General features: G+C 46.3%; 1 protein-coding gene across 10 annotated transcripts in view; it reads left to right on the forward strand.

The window, feature by feature from the left end:
* The window catches only part of BEND7 (BEN domain containing 7), a 79,011-nt gene that overhangs the window by 57,167 nt on the left and 2,399 nt on the right, over positions 1 to 19,445 (forward strand). For 4 of the 10 annotated variants that reach the window (XM_059404297.1, XM_059404296.1, XM_059404292.1 and 1 more), the window contains 2 exons: positions 8,266 to 8,385; positions 16,755 to 16,808. In XM_059404297.1, coding sequence (XP_059260280.1) covers positions 8,266 to 8,385; positions 16,755 to 16,808 — 174 coding nt within the window. The other 6 variants (XM_059404293.1, XM_059404289.1, XM_059404294.1 and 3 more) reach the window with 5 other exon arrangements.

A 19,445-nucleotide genomic window follows, 5' to 3' on the forward strand; every position in this document is an offset into this window, starting at 1 on the left:
CCCAGCAACAAATAAGAAATCCTGTTTTGCCTCATTCTTGCCAACTTGTGGTACTAACAAGCTTTAATCTTTGCCTGTCTGATTGGTCTTAAGCGGTACCTCTGTGGTGGATTCCCTGATTACGAACATTGACCATCTTTTCCTACTCACCACTCTGGTTATTTTCCCTCTGTGAATTTCCGTCCTTTTTCTGTCTCTTCTATAGGCTATTGTGTTCTTGTTGACTTCTATGAATTCTTCTGTCAGTTGCACATGTTACAAATGTTTTCTCTTATTTTCTCACCTGTGAAAACTCTGTCTCTGACCACTTACCACACCAACGTTGAGATCTAACAACCAGATAGACTACTTTATGCCTTTTTTTTTTTTTTTTTTTTTTGGATGACTGTTTTAAGAAATTTTTCCTACCATGATAATATATAATGATATTCCTATATTTTTTCCCAACCAAGTTTTAAAGTTTTATCTTTTCCGTTTGGATCTTTCATCCCCTTAGAATTTTCTTTTGCCTAAAACGTGAGGGAAGGATTTAATTTGTTTTTCTCTCTGGGCAATCATCATTTTAACACCATTCTCTTTTTTGACCTGGATTGTAATTGCCCCTCAGTCCTATACCAAGCTTGCACTTTACCTGTTTACTTGGTCTTTTGTCTGCCTCTGAGCCAGTCCTACGGTTTTCATTAGTTTGGCATTGCAGGAGCACCTAGTATCTCAGAGCTTATGCCCTCGCTCCCCCTTCCTCCCCTCCCCGCATCCCCTCTCCCTCCTCCCTTCTGCTCTCAGCGCTCTTCTTCCTCAGCTACAGCCTGTAGTAATTCTACGAGGGTCTGTGTGGTACGTTGCTGCAGTCTCTGTTCTGACCATTTCCCTATTTCACCCTTACTGTTGAATGGTGGGCAGTCCAGTGGGGCACTGTGCTCTAGCCTGAGGGCGGCTTTTACAGAGCAATTTGAAAACATCCCATGTTCTTCAAAATTTGGTTGCTATTGTTGGTCTATTGTTCTTCCGTAGATAATCTTTTTCCGTCTAGTTGCTTTTAAGGTCTCTTTGCCTTGGTATTCTCTGTTTTCTCTGTCTAGGTATATATTCTTATGAATGTGCTTGGTTGCCTAATTTGTAACTGTAATGGTAATGGTAGGGTTTGGTGGTCATTCATGTGTAATTGGTGGTGAATTAAGAATCAGGTTTTAACTTGGGGCATCTGGGTGGCTCAGTCAGTTGGGCATCTTGACTCTTGTGGTTCCAGCTCAGGTCTTGATCTCAGGGTCGTGAGTTTGAAGAGAGGGAGGGAAAAAAAAAAAAAGGAGGGACGCCTGGGTGGCTTAGTCAGTTAAGTGGCTAAGCATCATGGTGGCTTCGGCTCAGGTCATGGTCCCAGCGTCCGGGGATTGAGTCTGCATCGGGCTCCTTGCCCAGCAGGGAACCTGCTTCTCTTTCTGCTTGTCTCTCTCTCTGTCTCCCTGACAAATAAAAAAATAAAATCTTTTTAAAAAAAGAAGAAAAAGAAAAACCAGACTTCAATGTGTATAAAATGTTCTCTTCAAGAAGGCTCTTTTGGTCTCAAAACACAGTGTCACTAACACTCCCTTAGGAAGAAGCTAAGTTTTGCAAGGCTGCAAAATAGACACGCTGTTGACTGCCTGCACGCTGCCTCCCTTGCTTCCAAGCGACACTTGTCAGTCTCTCTGTCTCCCTTCTCTCTGCACATCTGCTCCTTCTCCTCCTTACCAGCTGGCTTCCTCCCCTTGCTTCCTTCCCCTGTCCCACCCCACCCCCTTGTGGTTTGCAAGGTGTGTTAGGGCCACTCGCACCATGAGGTCTCGGCTTTACCTACTGCTCAAGCTCTCGGCCTCTCCTTGCTTGCTATTCTGAGAAGCTCATCCTTTTCTGCTGTCTGTGGTCAAGCGCCCGTCACTGCTGTGACTGAGCTGAGGGCGCAGGTAAGAAACATTCCTGCCCACTTCAGCAGCAGGGGTCGGGGGCATGGGGCGGTTTTCCAGAGGCATCTTTGAGCTTGGCCAGCCCCACACCATCCAGGTACCTTTGCTTCAAGTCAAGCCTTCTGTTGAGTTTTTCATTCCAGCACCTTGATTCCAAGAAGTGAGAGTACTGGGTTATGACAGATGTTCCACATACTAGGAAGGTAATCCCCGCTTACGCACTAATTAATTTCATTGTCGCTTATTGATTAGTTCCTTGTAGGTCTAGACATTGTGAGCTGGTTTCTCAGGCCTGAAGCCCTGGGTGGTCTGAGACAATCAGAGTTTTGAAGCTGCACACTGAGAGCCCATCTCCAAACCAGCAGAACTTTCCCTGAGATCTGAAGCATTGGAACACCATGCAGCATCCTCCAGCCCTTCTTCTAGCTCTTTCCCTTTCTCTCCTAGTACGTCCACATTTCTTGTGACTAATATATTAGTGGAATGGGTATCAAGCCTATGACTTGTGGGATTTCACCTGTCCCCTGGAATCTGGGAAATGAAGCACCATATTATCATCAAAGAAAAGATATTCTCTGTTAGATCTATATAAAATGTGGACCAAGGGGCACCTGGGTGGCTCAGTGGGTTAAGCCTCTGCCTTCAGCTCGAGTCATAACCTCAGGGTCCTGGGATCGAACCCGCATTGGGCTCTCTGCTCAGCGGGGAGTCTGCTCCCCACCACACCTGGCCTCCCTGCCTACTTGTGATCTCTGTCAAATAAATAAAATATTAAAAAAAAAAAAAGTGGACCAAGTCCTTAATCTCAGAAGTTGAAAAAAACCTGTATGCCCCTCCTCCTCAAGGCCCATTCTCCTTCTCCCTTCCTTGCCTCAGGCCGACCAACCCCTTTGATCTAGAGGGGAGGTGATCTCAGACACCCGGGTCCTCTCCCTTCTGTCCCCGCTTGCTTCTGTTTTGTGTAGATGAAAGTAAGACCAACATTCACAACATTAAGTTAGCTATTGATTTGCTTATATTTAGAATTCAGCCATTATTCTTCTGCAGAATCTATGTGCTCATATATAACTTTAAATTACAAATTAGGAGGCACCTGTGTGGCTCAGGTGGTTAAGCATCTGCTTTCAGCTCAGGTCATGATCCCAGGGTCCTGGGATCAAACCCCATGTAGGTCTCTCTGCTTAGCAGGGAGCCTCCTTCTCCCTCTCATTCTTTTCTCTGTGCTCTCTCTCTCTCTCAAACAATCTTTAAAAAATATATATTTAAAAAAATTAAATAATTTATGTGGAAAATAATCCCTATGAGCCATGCAGTCTGGGACAGGTTACTTAACCCACCTGTACTTTGATTTTGTCTCTAGTACAATATCCCAACACCGGTACCATCAGGTTACAGTGACCATTAAATGAGATAGATCTCTAACAGGCTTATTAGCACATAGGAAGCTCCACATAATAGTTTCAAAAGAGCAAAGGGAAGAGGGGCCCATGGGAGGGTGCGCGTGGTCTTCAGGTGGCTCACATGTGAGAAGGGGGAAGATGGGCCGCCTGAAGACCTCATCGACTCCCCCTGCAGGCTGGCGCCAGGGTTCCCTCTCCTTGGCACAGCCCCAAAACCTAACCACAGAGAGAGCTCCTTCCCACTGGTCCCTGGCCCCTCTTGTGCTTGGGGACATGGGCAGGGCCCGGGTGGACCTGGCTTCAGTGTGGCTTGATGTCCGCCTTGATTACCACTTGTCTGTTTGACCAAAACATAAAACTGCATCATCACATCAGAACTTGGGCTCTCTCTGCTGGCCGGCTGTGGCCTTGTCTGAAGGTGCCACAGAGAAACGAAAGCTCTGCAGGTCTCCTCCTGCTTCTCTGAGGGTCTCTGCCATCCAGTGACTTCCTTTAAACACCCTCTCCATGTTCTGCTTTTCCCAGGATAGGGAGCCAAAAAAATCCTCTAGGAACCACTGTGTGAACAGATAGCTGTGTGGGGAACGCGGCCGGTCCGCCATGTCCTCAGCAGGGCACAACCAGACACCCTATAGACCACCTGTTCATTTATGATTACATTAGATGCTGCGTTTCCCAGGGACAGATCTGCTCAGCCACCGCCAGCTTATTCATAATTTATATACAATTAAAGGGCACGGTTCAAATGAACACAAGCATATGAGAAAAGTCATTACTCATGTACAGATCAAACTGAACATTTGTCATTTCCCTAGTGACTTAACATACCCTTTGTACCTTGGGACCTCAAATTATATGAAGCGCAGGAGATGCTTCAACTCTTTTACTTAGTCTCATTGTTGGCTCTAATCCGCTTGCTTGGATTATTCGGACTTGTTTAAAATTAGTCCTTGCTTCTCCTTAATACATGAAAATAGAAAAAAGAGGGAAATTTCTTTTTAGTACCTATCGCATTCTAAGGATGAATGCAAATTGTGCTATGATTCTTAATGACCCACCATTAACGTAGTAGGAAACCCAGTGCATTAATGCAATGCCTCTTTTCACATCATTACTCCTAATGGAACTGTTACCAGGATAATAGCTTGACCTTTAGCTATAGATTCAGACAGCAAAATATATTCTGCTTACTCGATACCTCTATTCACACAGCATATTGAGCATTTTTGGATCAATACAATGACAATCTTTTGGCCTTGTTCTAAGGCCTCATCTGCACATGTAACAGAATAGGATTTTTTCTTCAGGAGATAGATCCAAGTTAAAAGTCTTTTAAGTTTGAATGTGATCCACGAAATAGAACATCAGTAATACAGCCTGTGGAACTATTTGTTGGTGTAGGTATTTTCTGAGAAGCCTAATGCTATGCCTTCAAAGCTCTCAGACGCAGACCCAGAAGACAGAGATTTCCCTGGATTTTTATTGTGACTGGATGAATTTTAACTGAAAGGAGAAAAAAGAAATTGAAATTATTGCCTTTTTAGTGGGTGACAGAATATTTGAGCCCAAGATTAGCTTAGAAGGATTTGCTTAGAAGTCCCTCACAGAGTGGGAGAAAACATTCCAGAGTCTTCCCTTTGGTTCTCCTAAACTTGGTTATTGACATGCGTGGTTGCTAGGAGTCATTTCGATGTTGGCATAACCCACATTGACTTTGTAATTTGGAACCACTGTTTTCTAGTGTGTGCTAATTTGGACACAGGCTTTTCACAATCTAAGAAAAGAGGGGTTGCTATAGAAATTAATTTTAGAAATAATATCACAGAGAGGGAGATGTTTACCTGGTAAGATGATATATTCAGTCATTTTTATGGTACACATTTTCACATAAATTAACAGTGTGCTACATACAATTATTTTCTTTTTGTTAAAATAGAACTTCGAGAACCTTTTGGCAGTTCTCTGATTAGCAAGTGTTACTGTGGGCATTTGGATGTAATTCAATCTTGTTTAACTATATTCCATGAACTAAAACTTCCTAATTAGTCTAAATTCATGAGCTATTGTATCTGTTGCCATTAGAAACAAAACTGGAAAATATGTGTGTTCATCAAATATTTATTGACCTCTCGTTCAGTACAGGGCACTGTTGTCGGTGCTTTGAGGGAGACAAGATACATGAGGACCCTTGAAGTGGTCTCCAGTCTGGCACAGAAGATTCAAGGACACACCTACCCCTGGGGATAGCGCAGCATCTGTCTCCCTCCCGAGTAGAGAGTAGAGACCACAGGGCTTGCTCATGCCCACAGGCCGTATACTAGATGGTCTGGTTGACATTCTCCCCCATCCTCAGCCCTGCTTTCTAATCGTCTCCCTTCCTCTGCTCGGCGGAGGCTGGAGTGGACCCTTTCCATCAAGGCTCTTACCACAGCTACACGCCTTCCTCTCCCTCTCAGGTCTTGCTGGCAGCTTGAGTGACTTCACGATCCTCTGAAAGATCCTGACCCCTAGCCACACCATGTCCAGACCCAGTCCCCTGTGACCACACCTCAGCATTCTCACCCAGAACCGCTCCCCCACAGATGTCGTCTACTCCAGTGTGACACTCTCAATTGCCCTTACTCTATGACACCTCCTTGCCAACCCCACTGATTCCACTCCCTGATTCCCAGAGATTTTTTTCCAAGTGTCTGAGCCTTTTTCTGGCTTTGCTTCCTCCCCAGATTTGGGGAGGGGGCAGGGAAGTGAAGAAAACAGAGGTCATAGAGTCTCACTGGCATCTGCAAGGGCTTTCTGTCCCTGTCCTCCTGACAAAACCGTCCAGCAGAATCCTGACCTGGGCCAAAACTGCCATCCAGTGGCACCACTCCTAGCCCCGAGCTGCAAGCTGCCACAGGACTGTTGCCACCACAAGTGTGTAGGCTTCTCTTTGGCTCGTCATGCTCACATCCTTGGTCTACCGCTGTCCTCTTCCTCTTCTTCTCAGAGGCAATGCCAGACATTCCCCACACTCTCCCTACCCTTTGCCACTGAGTCACTGAGGTCTCGGGAGTGACTGCTCCAACCTAGACCACTTCTAGATCCACCCCAGCTCCCACTCTCTCTGGGCTCAGAGTGGGGAGTCTTCTTCCTCTTCAAGGGCAGCTCCTCCCCCCAGCCCGTTCCGGATCCCACCGCCTCAGTTCTTCTGGCATGGTTCCTTTGACTGTCTCCTTCCTTCCCCTGGATCCTGCCTTCTCCAGAATGGAAACCATGCTCACGTCTCTCCTGCCTACAGCCCTCCCCCAACCCCGCCCCTCCTCTTCTTCCCCCACTGACCTGGTATTTCTGGAATGTCATCTGTGGCCGCCCCACCTCTCCTTTGAGGGGCTCCAGTGACACCTAACAAAGCACTGTGCCTGACCCTCTCTTCTGCACTTCAGACTGTTGTCCCTTGTCTTCCTTAGCACCCCTTACTTGTCTTTACAGACCGCACTTCCCGGTTCTCTGGATTTCGTCAGTCCTGTGCCTTCATCTCCTTCCGTCTGGGGTTTTCTCTGGCTCTGGGCTTGGCACCATGCTCTCTTCACTCCATATGCTCTCCTGGCCAACATTTTTTTCTCATTGCTACAACTACCACCTACAGATATGTGCCCCTTGGGTCCGTATCTTCTGCCTGGACCCCTTCCCTCAGTCTCAGGCTTCTGTGCCAAGTAGCGGCTAACCATCGCAGACACCACAAATCAGCACGACCCAAACCAAACCCAGCACAGCGTGCCTTTCCCCTCAAACGTGCCATTTCTCCCATATCTACCAGGTCCAGTCACCCCCGCCACCTGCTCCCTAATGTTTGAATGGGTCTGGTCCCCACTGTTGATTCTGTATTAAGTATTAGCTTTTTAACGTCATTTCCCTAATGTAGTGACATAAAGTGTGTTCTGTGATTCTTTGGTTTATGTATCGGCTGCCAAGTCTCCTGGGCACACTCTGTCCATTTATCTACAGAGACTTTTGAAGTAGTTCTTTTATTTGAATGAACTTTTTTTTTGGTGGTGGATATGGAACCTCTTCGGTCGTATTTAGCGCAATCAGCTTTTTTAAAACTGGTGAAATGTTTCTTTTTTGTTCAGTACAAGTTTTACAGTTGTAGAGAGTGGAATCTATCAACATTTCCCCTTGCCCTTTCTTTTTAAAAGAAACCTTTAAAACATTAAAACTGCCAGTATTTTAAATACCACCAAAGCCGGGGAGCTGACACATACGAGGTCTTGTTCTTGCACAGATGAGGGTATGACAGTCCCAGGGGCAGAGGGAAGCGGGACTGTCCCGCCTCCCCTGTGTCCCATCACGGCTCCCTCCGTAGCTCCCCATACACCACTCTCCCAGGTGCAAGCACCACACACCAGAAGCTGACTCCTAGTACTGCCCAGATTCTAAGACACACCAGAAGCTGACTCCTAGTACTGCCCAGACTCTAAGACACACCTGCATTATTGTTCGAGTGTTGACTGAGTTTAGAGGGAAACACTGTGAGAATGCCATCTTTTTGTATCATCTGGCATTCAATTTTGTATGATCTTGCCCGAGATTCAATTTACCAACAGTACTAATCCATTGGCTGAATTCTGTCATGGCGCCAGCGGACCCAGAGGAAGCTTTTTCTTCTCTGCCCATAAGAGACATGTACATGCATGTGGAACAAATAGAAAGAGAGATTCCATTAGATCTACTCATGTTCTATGGCCAGCTACATCCTGAGGCACCATCCAGTGTATGTGAGAGGGCTCCTGCCAGCCTCCTTCTTTACCAAGGGAACGTAGTATAGACTTTGAAGATACCCACTTTTAGGAAAACACATTTTTTTTTCTTTTTGGGATATATTCCTATTTCAGATCTGCGTGGTTTATTTATGAAAGTATTTAACAATATTTCATATTTTCTCTCAGTCTTCACAGAAAAATACTGTACGGCTAACCACGTGGATAAACTTCCTGGCCCGAGAGACTGGGTACAGATTCTGCAGGATCAAATCAAACTGGCCAGAAGAAGGTTAAAAAGAGGCTCAGGTATGAATCAGCTGCAGGAAAAGAATCATCACCATCAGCCCTTTCCTGAATTCTTAGATGCAGCAAAGTACAATTCCTCTGCTCTAGGGCGCTTTGCTGTCTTTTGTCTTTTGAAGGAAAAGCTCTGGAGAAGGTGCCGTGATTTTGCATTTTAAAGTTTTACTTGAGTGAGTTCTGAAATTTAGCTGAAGGTTAAATAGTAAAAATTACATCAGGCCATTTACTTTTACTAGTATGAATGAAGAAGATTACTCATCTTGTTCGTGGCTTTGTGTGTCTTACCTGTGAAGCAAGGTCTCTCTTTTATGATCCACTTCTATATGCTGTTGAGTTTTATTTGTTTGGATCTGCATGACTTTATTAAAAAGTACCAGTTGCTTGAGGTGTAAAAAAACAAAAACAAAAACAAAAAATAATCCTCCTACCAGAAACACCGCATGAAATAGACAAAGGGATTTTAAGTTGCATAGATATTTTTTCAAATCTGGCTTTGGCAGTCTGGAGATGATTTTACCCAGGAACGTGAATACCAGTTGAAGTAGGACTACTTAGATTTGGTGATTTGAGGTCCCAAATGATCGTGGGCCGATTTACCAGTGAAGAATTCCTTTGAGATCAGTTTTCTGCCATCATGTAAGAATAATCATCTCTAGGAGGCCACAAACCTCTAGACGTTATTTTTTAAACAAACAAACAATTCCCATCAAACCTCAGGACGCCTGGCCCGCTAAGAGCCTCCGTGCTTCTCTAGCAGAGCGCGCAGGTGTGGGAGCCAAGCTCCAGATGCTGACCGCTGCACAGCTGTCTGGTACGGAGGCCCTGAGAACAGCAGCACACACACGGGACCTGGGTCTCTGCATCACTTAGGTGCATTCGCAGCATACTGGGAACAGTGACCAGTCTCCAGTGGGGAGTCCCCCAGCTCAGGCTGGGAACACCCTCAATGCAGCAAGACATGGGCGGCAAGGGACCAAGTACGTCTTCAGGGTGAAAAACCTTACAGCTCTCTTCCATAAAGTAGCTATCAGGACTCTACAGTACTTAGCTGTAGATAATTTTATTTTTAATTAAAACCTTCCCTTCCTCTTTTTTTTCCCCCCCCATTTGCTTCCTTTTATGCGAACTGATGCTCTCCATAAACAGCAGTGGACGACTGGTATTTGTCCTTGGTAGAGATGTAGTGTCGCATCAGGCAGTAAGTTGTAGTGGAGTCCGGACCTGACGTTCAGGTCTCTCCTCTGCTCTTCACCAGCCCTGGACCCCGGGCAAGTCACTCCAGCTTCCCAGTCCTCAGTGTCTCAGTCATGAAGGGACGGAAAGATAAGCCTGCATCACGAGGTTCCAGACACACGTCATACGTAAATGTCTCCATAAACAAAACCAGTGTGCCTTCTGAAAATGTCTGCATTCGGGGGCAGCAGCACTGGGGAAGGGGTGTCCTAGGACAGGGGCCCAGGCAGCCCGCCCTGCCCGGCAGTCCTCTCTGCTCCTGTTGTCCCAGCGTAACTGCTACTAATGCCCTTTGTGCCTGCGCAGGTTTCCAGGCTTGGATAATGAATAAATGATACACTCGCCCTTCTCCCGGGTCTCTCCTTTTCCTCTGCCTTCTTTTTCTTAATCTACAAATCACCGCAAATAAACTCCGCAGGGGAGCACTGGGAAGAACAGGTCTGACTTCCTAGCTCCCATCTGCCATTTCCAAATTCCTGGGACCTTCTCTGAGCCTAGGGCTCTCCGTTTATATAACAAGGCTAATACCTGCCTCAGGGCTGTTTTCAGAGTTAGAATCAGACCATGTAAGCATTGCCACTAATATAAAGCTGATGGGTAATGCTCAAAAAATGTTCAGGCCCTGATCCTCCTTCCCTTTGCCAACCCCAAACAAAGCAGAACTATTCCTTTATCCTTGCCATTTCTTAGACCCACCACCATCTCGTTCTCCTGGATGACGTTGGTCAGATTTCCTCCCAGAGGGTTTGCGTGGCCAGAGTCCGCTTCCCTGTGCCCGCTCACTTCAGAACCCATTGCCTTTTGCCCTCTGCCCCGCCCCCGTACAGAAACTCCCGCTGCATTCGCGTGGGATGGTCACGTTCGCTCTCTGCTTACATTAACACTCCACTTGACCTGCTTGTTGATTTGACTCCATGGGGTCTGTTCCCCTGGGCTCTGGGGCCTCCCTGTCTTTGCTTGTCCTCCCTGTTCCCCCACACTGTCTTTGGTCTAGTTCACGGCCGCTGCCTCCTTCTGGGCGCACCTCTGAAACCCCATGGCTTGCTTTCCATTCTTGGTGCTGTTGTTATTCTAAGGCCTCACCCAGGACTTGACCCGTCCCGCCGTGGATGGCTTACCGGTTTGCCACTCCAGACTGGCCGTGTGCCGAGACCCTAAACTTCTCTCTCTGAGAAGTAGGTACTTCCGCTAGCTTTTTGTCTTCCCCAAACACAATCCCTCATACACCGCCCCCTTCAGCACAACAGGCAGCGTCCCTGACAGCCAGCCCTACCCTCCTCACCCACTTCTCTGCCCCAGCCTCACCAGACGCCTCCCTGTTGTGAACCTGCTGCAGTTTCCCTGGGAAACTGGGACCTACTCTTGTCACAGATCTTAAAGGACACTTCCTCCGGAGCCTTGATAAGTGGCCCGTGCTCTTTCTGCCACCAGAATAATGGCACTCCTGTCTCTTCCACTGACCACGAGATCCCCAGGAGCAGGGTCTGCACCTGAGTCGTGTTTCTATCCCAAGTGGGTGGCACAGCATGGGTACACAAGAATATTTGTCGAATAAACCCACAAATCAGTCCGTGGAAAAGAAGACGCAATAGTCCACAACAAAAAGGTCTTACTGTTTAGCTCATCCTGGTCACATAAGATCCTGGAAACTATTCTACTAGTTCCTTACTTGACATTCAAATACTTATTCCATGGCCCCCCAGAAGCCACAGGGTGACAACCTCACTGAGCTCGGTCCCTGGGGATGAGGTCCCTAGGACTCCTGTGCCTGTGGCACGCACATGGTCGTCCTTGAGTGTCCCTTCCTTCCCCCTCCTCCAGCGCGTTCTCCCATTTCCTTCTCTGCACCACACCTCCTTAGTCCTCTCCCGATCTCCTTTCTTCCCGCTTCCTCCCCCAAAGGTTCAGAGTCTTGAGTCACAGTGGCCTGACCTCACTCAAGGTAGACACACTGAGTAACAATTAGGAAGGTTAACTCCCCTAGTGGGTCACTCACTCCTTCTTATGCTAAAGGTCTTCTGCCTGCCTCAGCTTTGTTTGCCTCTCAGGCTCCAGGAAAGTGTTGGGGGAAAGGGTCACAGTTGAATGACAGGTGTTCTCAAAGACACCTGCCCAGTAGACCACACAGCAAGCTGAGCACTGATGTCATGCTGGCTGCTGTATCTCCTCAGTTTTATACCCCAAGCGACATTCCGCTTATTAAACCTGAATAGCGTCTTTGCTAGTGAGTATTTCATTGGTCCTGTGTTGCCAAAATTCTACCTTGGTGATCTGGACTATTTGCATATATAGGAACTTCGTTTACCTATTGAAGAAATAGTTGAAGCCCCAAAAACAGAGATGCTAAGGAGAATCGTCAGGCCTGAGAGAAATCTGAAATTTGCCATAGCAAAGAAACCTGAATTTAATAGTCTGTAAGCCTGAAAGAGAGGGAAAGGCCCAAAGTACCCAAGACCCGGCCACTTGACTACCTTCTGGTGCTTCCACACACTGGTCCCAGGAATGCCACCAACCTCTAGCCCGAGGGGGGTTAGCATATGCGTGCCCTTCTGTTCCTCAGCCTAGAATCCGCAGAAGCTGCCTGGTCCCTGCCTGCTCCACAGAGGGTTGGGGGGAGGCAATGGGAAAATGGGAGAAATACTTGGAGCAACTTGGGAACTTGGGGAAAAAGAACTGTATGAATCCAGAGTACTGATACTGCTAATTCAGGAAAGACAGAGCCAACTCCAAGGAAGGAGGAAGGGGGCTTTGTGTTACAGAACACGTGCCTCTGGCTGAGGAGAAGGAATATAAGTCCCTGGGGGACCTGAAAAGTTTAAGTCTGAAGAGGAACCTCTGAAGGTAGAAGACATGAGAAGTAGGGAGGGTATCGAGTATACAGAGTGTATAGTGGAAAGCTATCTTTAGAGACACAGAAACAGCCTTTCTGGTGTTAAAAGGAAACCCACAGACTCAAAATGGAGTCTCTTGTGCCAGGCCGCATCACCAGCCTGGGGTGTTGTCCCTAATCTGACTGCACTTTCAACCTCCCCTGGGAATGTACTCGTAACTGGTCAGTCAGGGATTTGGGGGTCAGCTCTAATAAAGTAATCGGTCACATGGACCTTCCCCGTCTCCCCGAGCAAGATGAAGTAATCTACCTACTAAGACCCTTCTGTCCCCAAAGGAAGGTGACCTTACCCACAATAATCCTTTCTTCTGTTGATGACTTTCTCGTCCTGTCTTTTAAAACCTTCATGCTTTGCTGGAGCCCTTTGGAGCTCCTGTCTGTTTGCTGGGTGGGATGCTTCCCGATTCCTGAATCCCTTCATAGAGCCAACTGGGTCTCCACATTTACTCAGATGAATTGTATTTTTCAACTGGAAACAGCCCACATGACTAAAATAGGAAGTTTGGTTTAAATTTTGTTTCTTTGTTGTAAGGTAGTGTGAAAACATCTTCAACATATAGTTGGCAGGGTTTGTTTATTTGTTTGTTTGTTTAAAGAAAAAGGAAAACCCACTTGTAAGCTGGTTGGAGGAAAAGTTGATCTTGATATAAATTTATATTTGATTAAAAAATTTTTGTTTCCCTTGTGCTATATCTTCTATCCAGAAGCACATCCCCCCCACACCCCAGTGTCAGCTGCTGAGACCCATTAGGATGAGCTCTGGTCTCCATTCCCTTCCCTGCTTCCCCCCAGCAAACACACTTGCACATAGTGGGGACTTTCCTCCACGTTCCTGCTTCTGTTTCCCACAGACTGGCCAGTGAGCACATTTCTTAACCATCCTGGCATCTGTATTAGTAATTCACGAGGACACACACATTGCACAGATGCACGCCTGTTTGTGCAGAATGGGGTCCAAAGTGTGGACTGCTCTCCTACCCTTCCCATCCTGCCGGAGCCTCTCTCAGGCTCAGACGGTGTCTGCCCCTTCCCTTGTCATCCGTGTATTGGCCTGAGGGCATCTTCACATCTGACCACTGGGTTTAGAGGATCTGCCTAGTTGTTTGTGGTGGGCACCTTGGCATACCTCTGCCTTCTCGGCAGGTCCCTTCTGCATCTGAGAAGGGGGGTGAACCCAGGCTGGGCGAACCCAGCCCTGACCTACAGACCAGACTAGACCAAGGCACAGCACATCAGCGGTGACCTGCCAAATAGCTTTTCCCCTTCTAGTTTCATCAAATATTGTTACACTTCATTCTTCTCAAGCGGCACCAAAGTGGGACCCTTGCCTGGATTTCCTGAGGTTGATAGCAACTGAGCGTCCTAGATCAATGTTGGTCCCGCCATGTTCTTTTGTCTTGATTATTCTCTGTCCAAATGATCATACGAACAGTGTCCCATAGATGTTCCACATTTTCAACCTTATTTACCATATTTGGTGCAGTTCCTGGGATTAGGCACAGACTCCCAACTGGGCGAGCTCATTGGCTTGTTGCTGAAGGAAGCCCACCCTGCCTCCAGGAAAGAGAAGTGCCCCACACAGATCTGAAAGGTGGTTCTGCAGGACCGAGTAGAAATTCATTGAGGGGGGCACCTGGGTGGCTCCGTGGGTTAAGCCTTTGCCTTCAGCTCAGGTCATGGTCTCAGGGTCCTGGGATCGAGCCCCCACATCAGGCTCTCTGCTCATCAGGGAGCCTGCTTCCCCTCTCTGCCTGCTTCTCTGCCTACTTGTGATTTCTTTCTCTGTCAAAGAAAGAAAGAAAGAAAGGAAAAAAAAAATTCATCGGGGGCTCTCCTCCCATGTAATAATTTCCTCTTGTAACTGGAATGATTCCTTTCTCGGTGTAGATTTTTAATCATTTTCATTAGGTTATTTCCTCTGAGCTTGCAACCACAGTTTTTTATTTGTGTTAGATCTAAGAGCAAAGCTGTCACTGCTATTAAATTTTTATTGAACTTGCTCAATCTTTTCTAAATTTCACAACTTGACTGTCACCTGAGAAGAAAGACTATGAGTTTGTTGGTACAGACAGATGTTATAATTAAATTTAAGGAACACAGCCGTGTTCTTCAGCCGTGTCACTTGGCCCTGTTCCTGTAGCCAGCAGACACTAATTTGCATACAATAATTTGTATATTTTTCAGATGTATACATTTTGTTTTTACAAGAGCACAGGACTGCCTAGGTCTGGTTTTTAAAAAGTAGGGATGGTTAAATCACAAAGGGTGGGGTTTTGTTATAACTAAAGAGAAAGTAATTATACTTGTAGAGAAAGTAACTAAAATATAAAATGAACTAGAAGTTGAAGATTTTCAAAATTAGCTCACAGTGATGCAGGCAGTATATGTCTGGACTGTTAACGGCAAAGAGATTAAGAGCCCAGGCATGAACCTGACTCACAGCCTTGACCACTTACTAGCTACAGCCCTTTCATCTCTCTCTCTCTCTCTTTTTAAGTTTATTATTATCATCATCATTATTATTATTTTTAGCAATCTCTGTACCCAGTGGGGGCTCAAACCCATGACCCTGAGATCAAGAGCTACACACTCTTCTAACTGAGCCAGCCAGCTGCCCTGTATTACCTTAGTCTCTTAACCCCTAGTAATTTCCGTTGTCAAAACAGGCATATTAACTGACCTCCCTTGTAGGATTTTCTAAGAGTTAAATGACACGACGTATGTCAAGTGCTCAGTAAATGGTAAACATTTAATAAACGGTGGTGGCTCTTGTTGCTATTATTGGTATTATTATTGAAAATTTTTTTAAAATCCTAGGCAGTGAAAGGACTACCATGTAGTTCATCTCCTGAATCAAATTCACTCAGGCCAATTAGAAGAAAATGGTGTCTTCTCAATATAAAGATAATGTATGTTCATCATTTCATAAATATTTACAACGGTTTTAAAAACCCAAAGAACAACATTTTAAATGCCTATAAGCCTCTCCTCCAGAAGGAGACACTGTTAACATTTTAGTATGTCCTGTATTTTGTCTATAAGCTTATTTAAAGATTTTTAATCCTCTCATTTATCCTCACACTTCAATCGCAAGTTTTATGTTACTAAATAGTCCCCTACAGCACCATTTTAGAGGAGAAGACCAGAAACTCTTCTCCAGCCCAGCCTGGCCTTGACTGCTGTGTCCTCTCTGTGTTTTCCCTGTGGTGGATTCAGCCGGTCGGCACACAATGGGTCTTTCACTGAGGCCAGTCAGGGTGTAGCAATCTGAGGACAAGGTGTGAGAGCATGAACTGGAGGGGAATGTTCCCGGCCATATCTGCCCCCCTGATTGGGTTTAAAGCCACAGTAATAAAAACAGGAGCACAGTATTACTTTTGCTGCCCGCCCCCTGCCACTCAACATTCCAACGCGATGGCAAATGGTAGCCCCCACATGACTGGCCTCACACGCCCCTGTGAGAGGGAACCAGCCCAGGGATGCAGGGAGCAAATGACCCTGACGAAATGTCTTGACCTGTTCCCAGCAGGTCCCGGAGCCCGAGACATGGGAGTTATCGCGAGACATGGGAGCACTCTCTTTTTTGTACTTAGTGGAAGGTTCTCTGTGACTGAAGGAGATACCTTTGGAAAACTCTTAAGAAGATTAAAACATATCAGGCATGAGCAAAGGTTTGCATTTTAAAACACAGACGTGATGAATCTTTTGAAGAGACACTTATTCCTTCTGATTTTCTTTATGACTGAATTGATGCCAATTTTAGACAGGCCGCTCTGGGATCAGAGTTTCTAGTCATCTCCAAAGAAAGGCTCGTTTCCAGGATTTCCTAAGCCTCCCCCACCGGGATGCTTCTGGGGATGACACGGGAAAATTCTACCACAGGGATTCACTGACTTCTATCCTTCCATGATCATATTTAAACAATTCCCCCCAGATACTGGGTGGATATTTAAGCCTTGGCAAACAAGGGAAAATGAACTGAAATCATCAGTGATTGACAGAATAAGGTTCATAAGATACCAGAAAGAAATTCAATGCAGAAGAAAAGACGTTATATCATTATCTTAAAAAATACTTTACTTAACTACTGGTACTAAAATATGTAATGTGAACCAACTGAAGCTGAAAGGGGGGGGAGAAAGTTGAAACTATTATGCATTATTGGAGTTTTTAAATTGTATTACTGCATTCAGGAAAATGAATGTGCTCCCTGAAACTAATGAGATTTGTGTTTTATGTTTGTAACCAGCAGAGGTAGCTGACGGTGATGAAAGACTGGACAGCATTTCCCTACCACCAACAGGTAAAACACATTTACATTTTCACCACCCGCTGGAAAATGCAGCACACGAAAATATTTGCATTGAAAATGTTTGTAACGTCACAGACGCAGATGCTTGAGGCAACGGCTTCTGGCCCAGACCCTAGTAATCAGAGGTTCTCAGTGCCCTGTGTTCAGAGATATTTTTACCCTGAGTCTGAAAAGCTCCCGTTTTTCTCACACTGTCTCACATTCTCGAGAGCCTCAGAACAGCAAGTCCTAAGAACTTAGTGTCATAACATCGTGCTTCCCAAAACCTGTGGGCATTAAGAGGACTTTTACATGAAACAATATTGCTTTCTAGAACAAGGATCACCAGTTTTATGATAAAATTCGTGTCCATTCTGTCCTCGTCCACCTCCCCCAAAAGGGGTTTTGAAAGGCAGTAGTGGCTCATCATGAAACAGGCACTCAGCGAATAGTGCAAGTGTATGAACAGGCCAGTCCCTCCAGCCAGGCTGCCAATTCCTGGTCCTAGAAGCAGATCAGCCTGATACAACATTCCAGACATCATTCTGACTTCATAGTATTTGACTCCGACCCCGGCCTCTTGCCTCTCTGTTCGCCCTCACCTGAGAGCCCGAGGGACGGGCCCTGATCCCTGAGCCACGTGACTGCTTACTCCCTGACTCTTTATTGACCTCCCTGCAAAGTCAACCTGACCATTTTCTGCCCATAAAACCCAGACACCACAAAAAGCCCAACTCCAGATATAGGGTGGTAAGTTTTAAGTAAAATCTAGCAAATATAAGTGGAGGAGCTAGTCTTCGTAGGAGCCCTGCTGGGTCGTGTGCTCCCTGGGAGCACCTGTCCTGAGGAGGCAAGGTGAGCAGAGCTCCCAGCTGCGGGACAGACCCAGGTCAGGGCCGTGAGAAAGCTGGGCCGTGTAAATGTCGTCCCGCTCGCTCGGTTACTCCGTGGCTAAGGAACAGATGGATGGGCACATAAATGAACTGCGGCCCCTCGTGCAAAAAAGCTCTGCTTACATCAAGCCCTTACCGCGTGCAGCCGTCATACGAAAGGGAATCTAAGACTGCTTGTTTGGCTACGTTTCCACATTTATGAATTAAGATAACTGAAATGCATGATCTCTACTGTTCCTTCCCATCGTGTCCTTGTCCATCAGCACAGCTCGTATGAGCCTTGTTCTGATCACACCCAGCCCTTGCTCCCAGTAGACACAGGAAGTATCACCGCCAGGCATGAAACCGTGCCCTTCAGGAGGCAGTCGGAGGAATCCCCGCTGTCCCGGTTGTGCCAGTCCAGCCTTCCTCCCCCGCTCCCCCAGCCCCTTCCCTCCCAGAGCCCACAGTGCTGCCCTTTCCCATGATCTTCCTGACACTGTGGGCGGGCTTTGTGATTATTAGCAGTACTGCTATTATTATTTGAAAGCCATTCCCCTTGAAATAATACCTTTGCATTTTCCTGTCTGAAGATGGAGGCAGAGAGATGTTTCAGATGAGGAAATTGAACCCGGGATGGTAGAAACACCTCACGGAACTGAAAAGAATTTCAAGGAATCTGAGAAAGAAGGAACGTTAGAGATCATCTAGTCCCCTCCCTTCTTTTTATCCAGTCCTTTTATTTTACAGGTAAAAAAGCCTGAGGCCCAGAAACACTAAATGACTCTGTCAAGGTCTCCCAGCTGGTTGGTGGCCCGGCCGGACCCCGGCCTCTCGACTTCCAGCCCTTACACCGCGTAGCTTTCTTATACCTAAGCCAAAGCCAGCTTTTCTCTGCATGTTTCCTAAAGATCTTAAGAGTCACTGGATGTGCTAATCCCTTTAGGATTCCATTCCACTGTCTGTCTTCACAGTTAGAATGTCTGTTGTAAGCCTACGGGAAGTCCTCTGCTGTGTAAACTCACTGGAGTTCTTTCTCGAACCTTGCCCAAGGTGGGGAGGTCCTGACGGACACAGAGGACTAGGCCAGGTCTTTCACGAGTCTATTGACGTTTGCTACAGGTTACTGAGCAGCATGATAAATAATACCGTTGATCAATTTAGAAAAGGGGAAACGAAGTCACGGATTGGTGCTCAAATGTCACAGTATTGGAAATAGATCATTTTGGTTAGACTAGTGTGTCTCGATCGCCTCAGCCCTGTTAGGTTCTGGGAACAAATGCCTGCCCTCGGGGAAGCCTGGTCCCATGTGAGGCAAGCAGGGGGGCGGGGTGGGCAGTGCGCTCTGAGAACCCCAAGAAACCACCCAGGACTGGGGAACACGCTGTGTTGGAGAGACAAAAAAACTACAGAGAAAGTAAAATCAAAACAGTGCTTTCTAAAATTGACCAAGAAGGCTTCTTAATTTGAAAGGGAGAGAGCAGAGCTCACCTGGGCCTAGCAATTTTTGTCAAAAATGGGCCATCTTTTACATACTTCTAAACACTTAACAGAAGTAAAGGAAGAAAATTTAAATTAGTTTTACCACTCAGAGACAGCCCTTAATGGGTATTTTCCCCCCCAGACTTCTTGATTTACGCATCGGACACCCAACTACATAAAATTTTTGTTTCCTGAGAGTTTTTCTCCCTTTTTTTTTTTTTAACCTAACAAACATTATCCACTTTTCACAAATCTTCGTACACATTATTTTAATAGCTGCATCATGTTCTCTCTT

This window comes from Mustela nigripes, chromosome 6 (assembly GCF_022355385.1).
Source record: "Mustela nigripes isolate SB6536 chromosome 6, MUSNIG.SB6536, whole genome shotgun sequence".
Lineage (NCBI taxonomy): Eukaryota > Metazoa > Chordata > Mammalia > Carnivora > Mustelidae > Mustela > Mustela nigripes.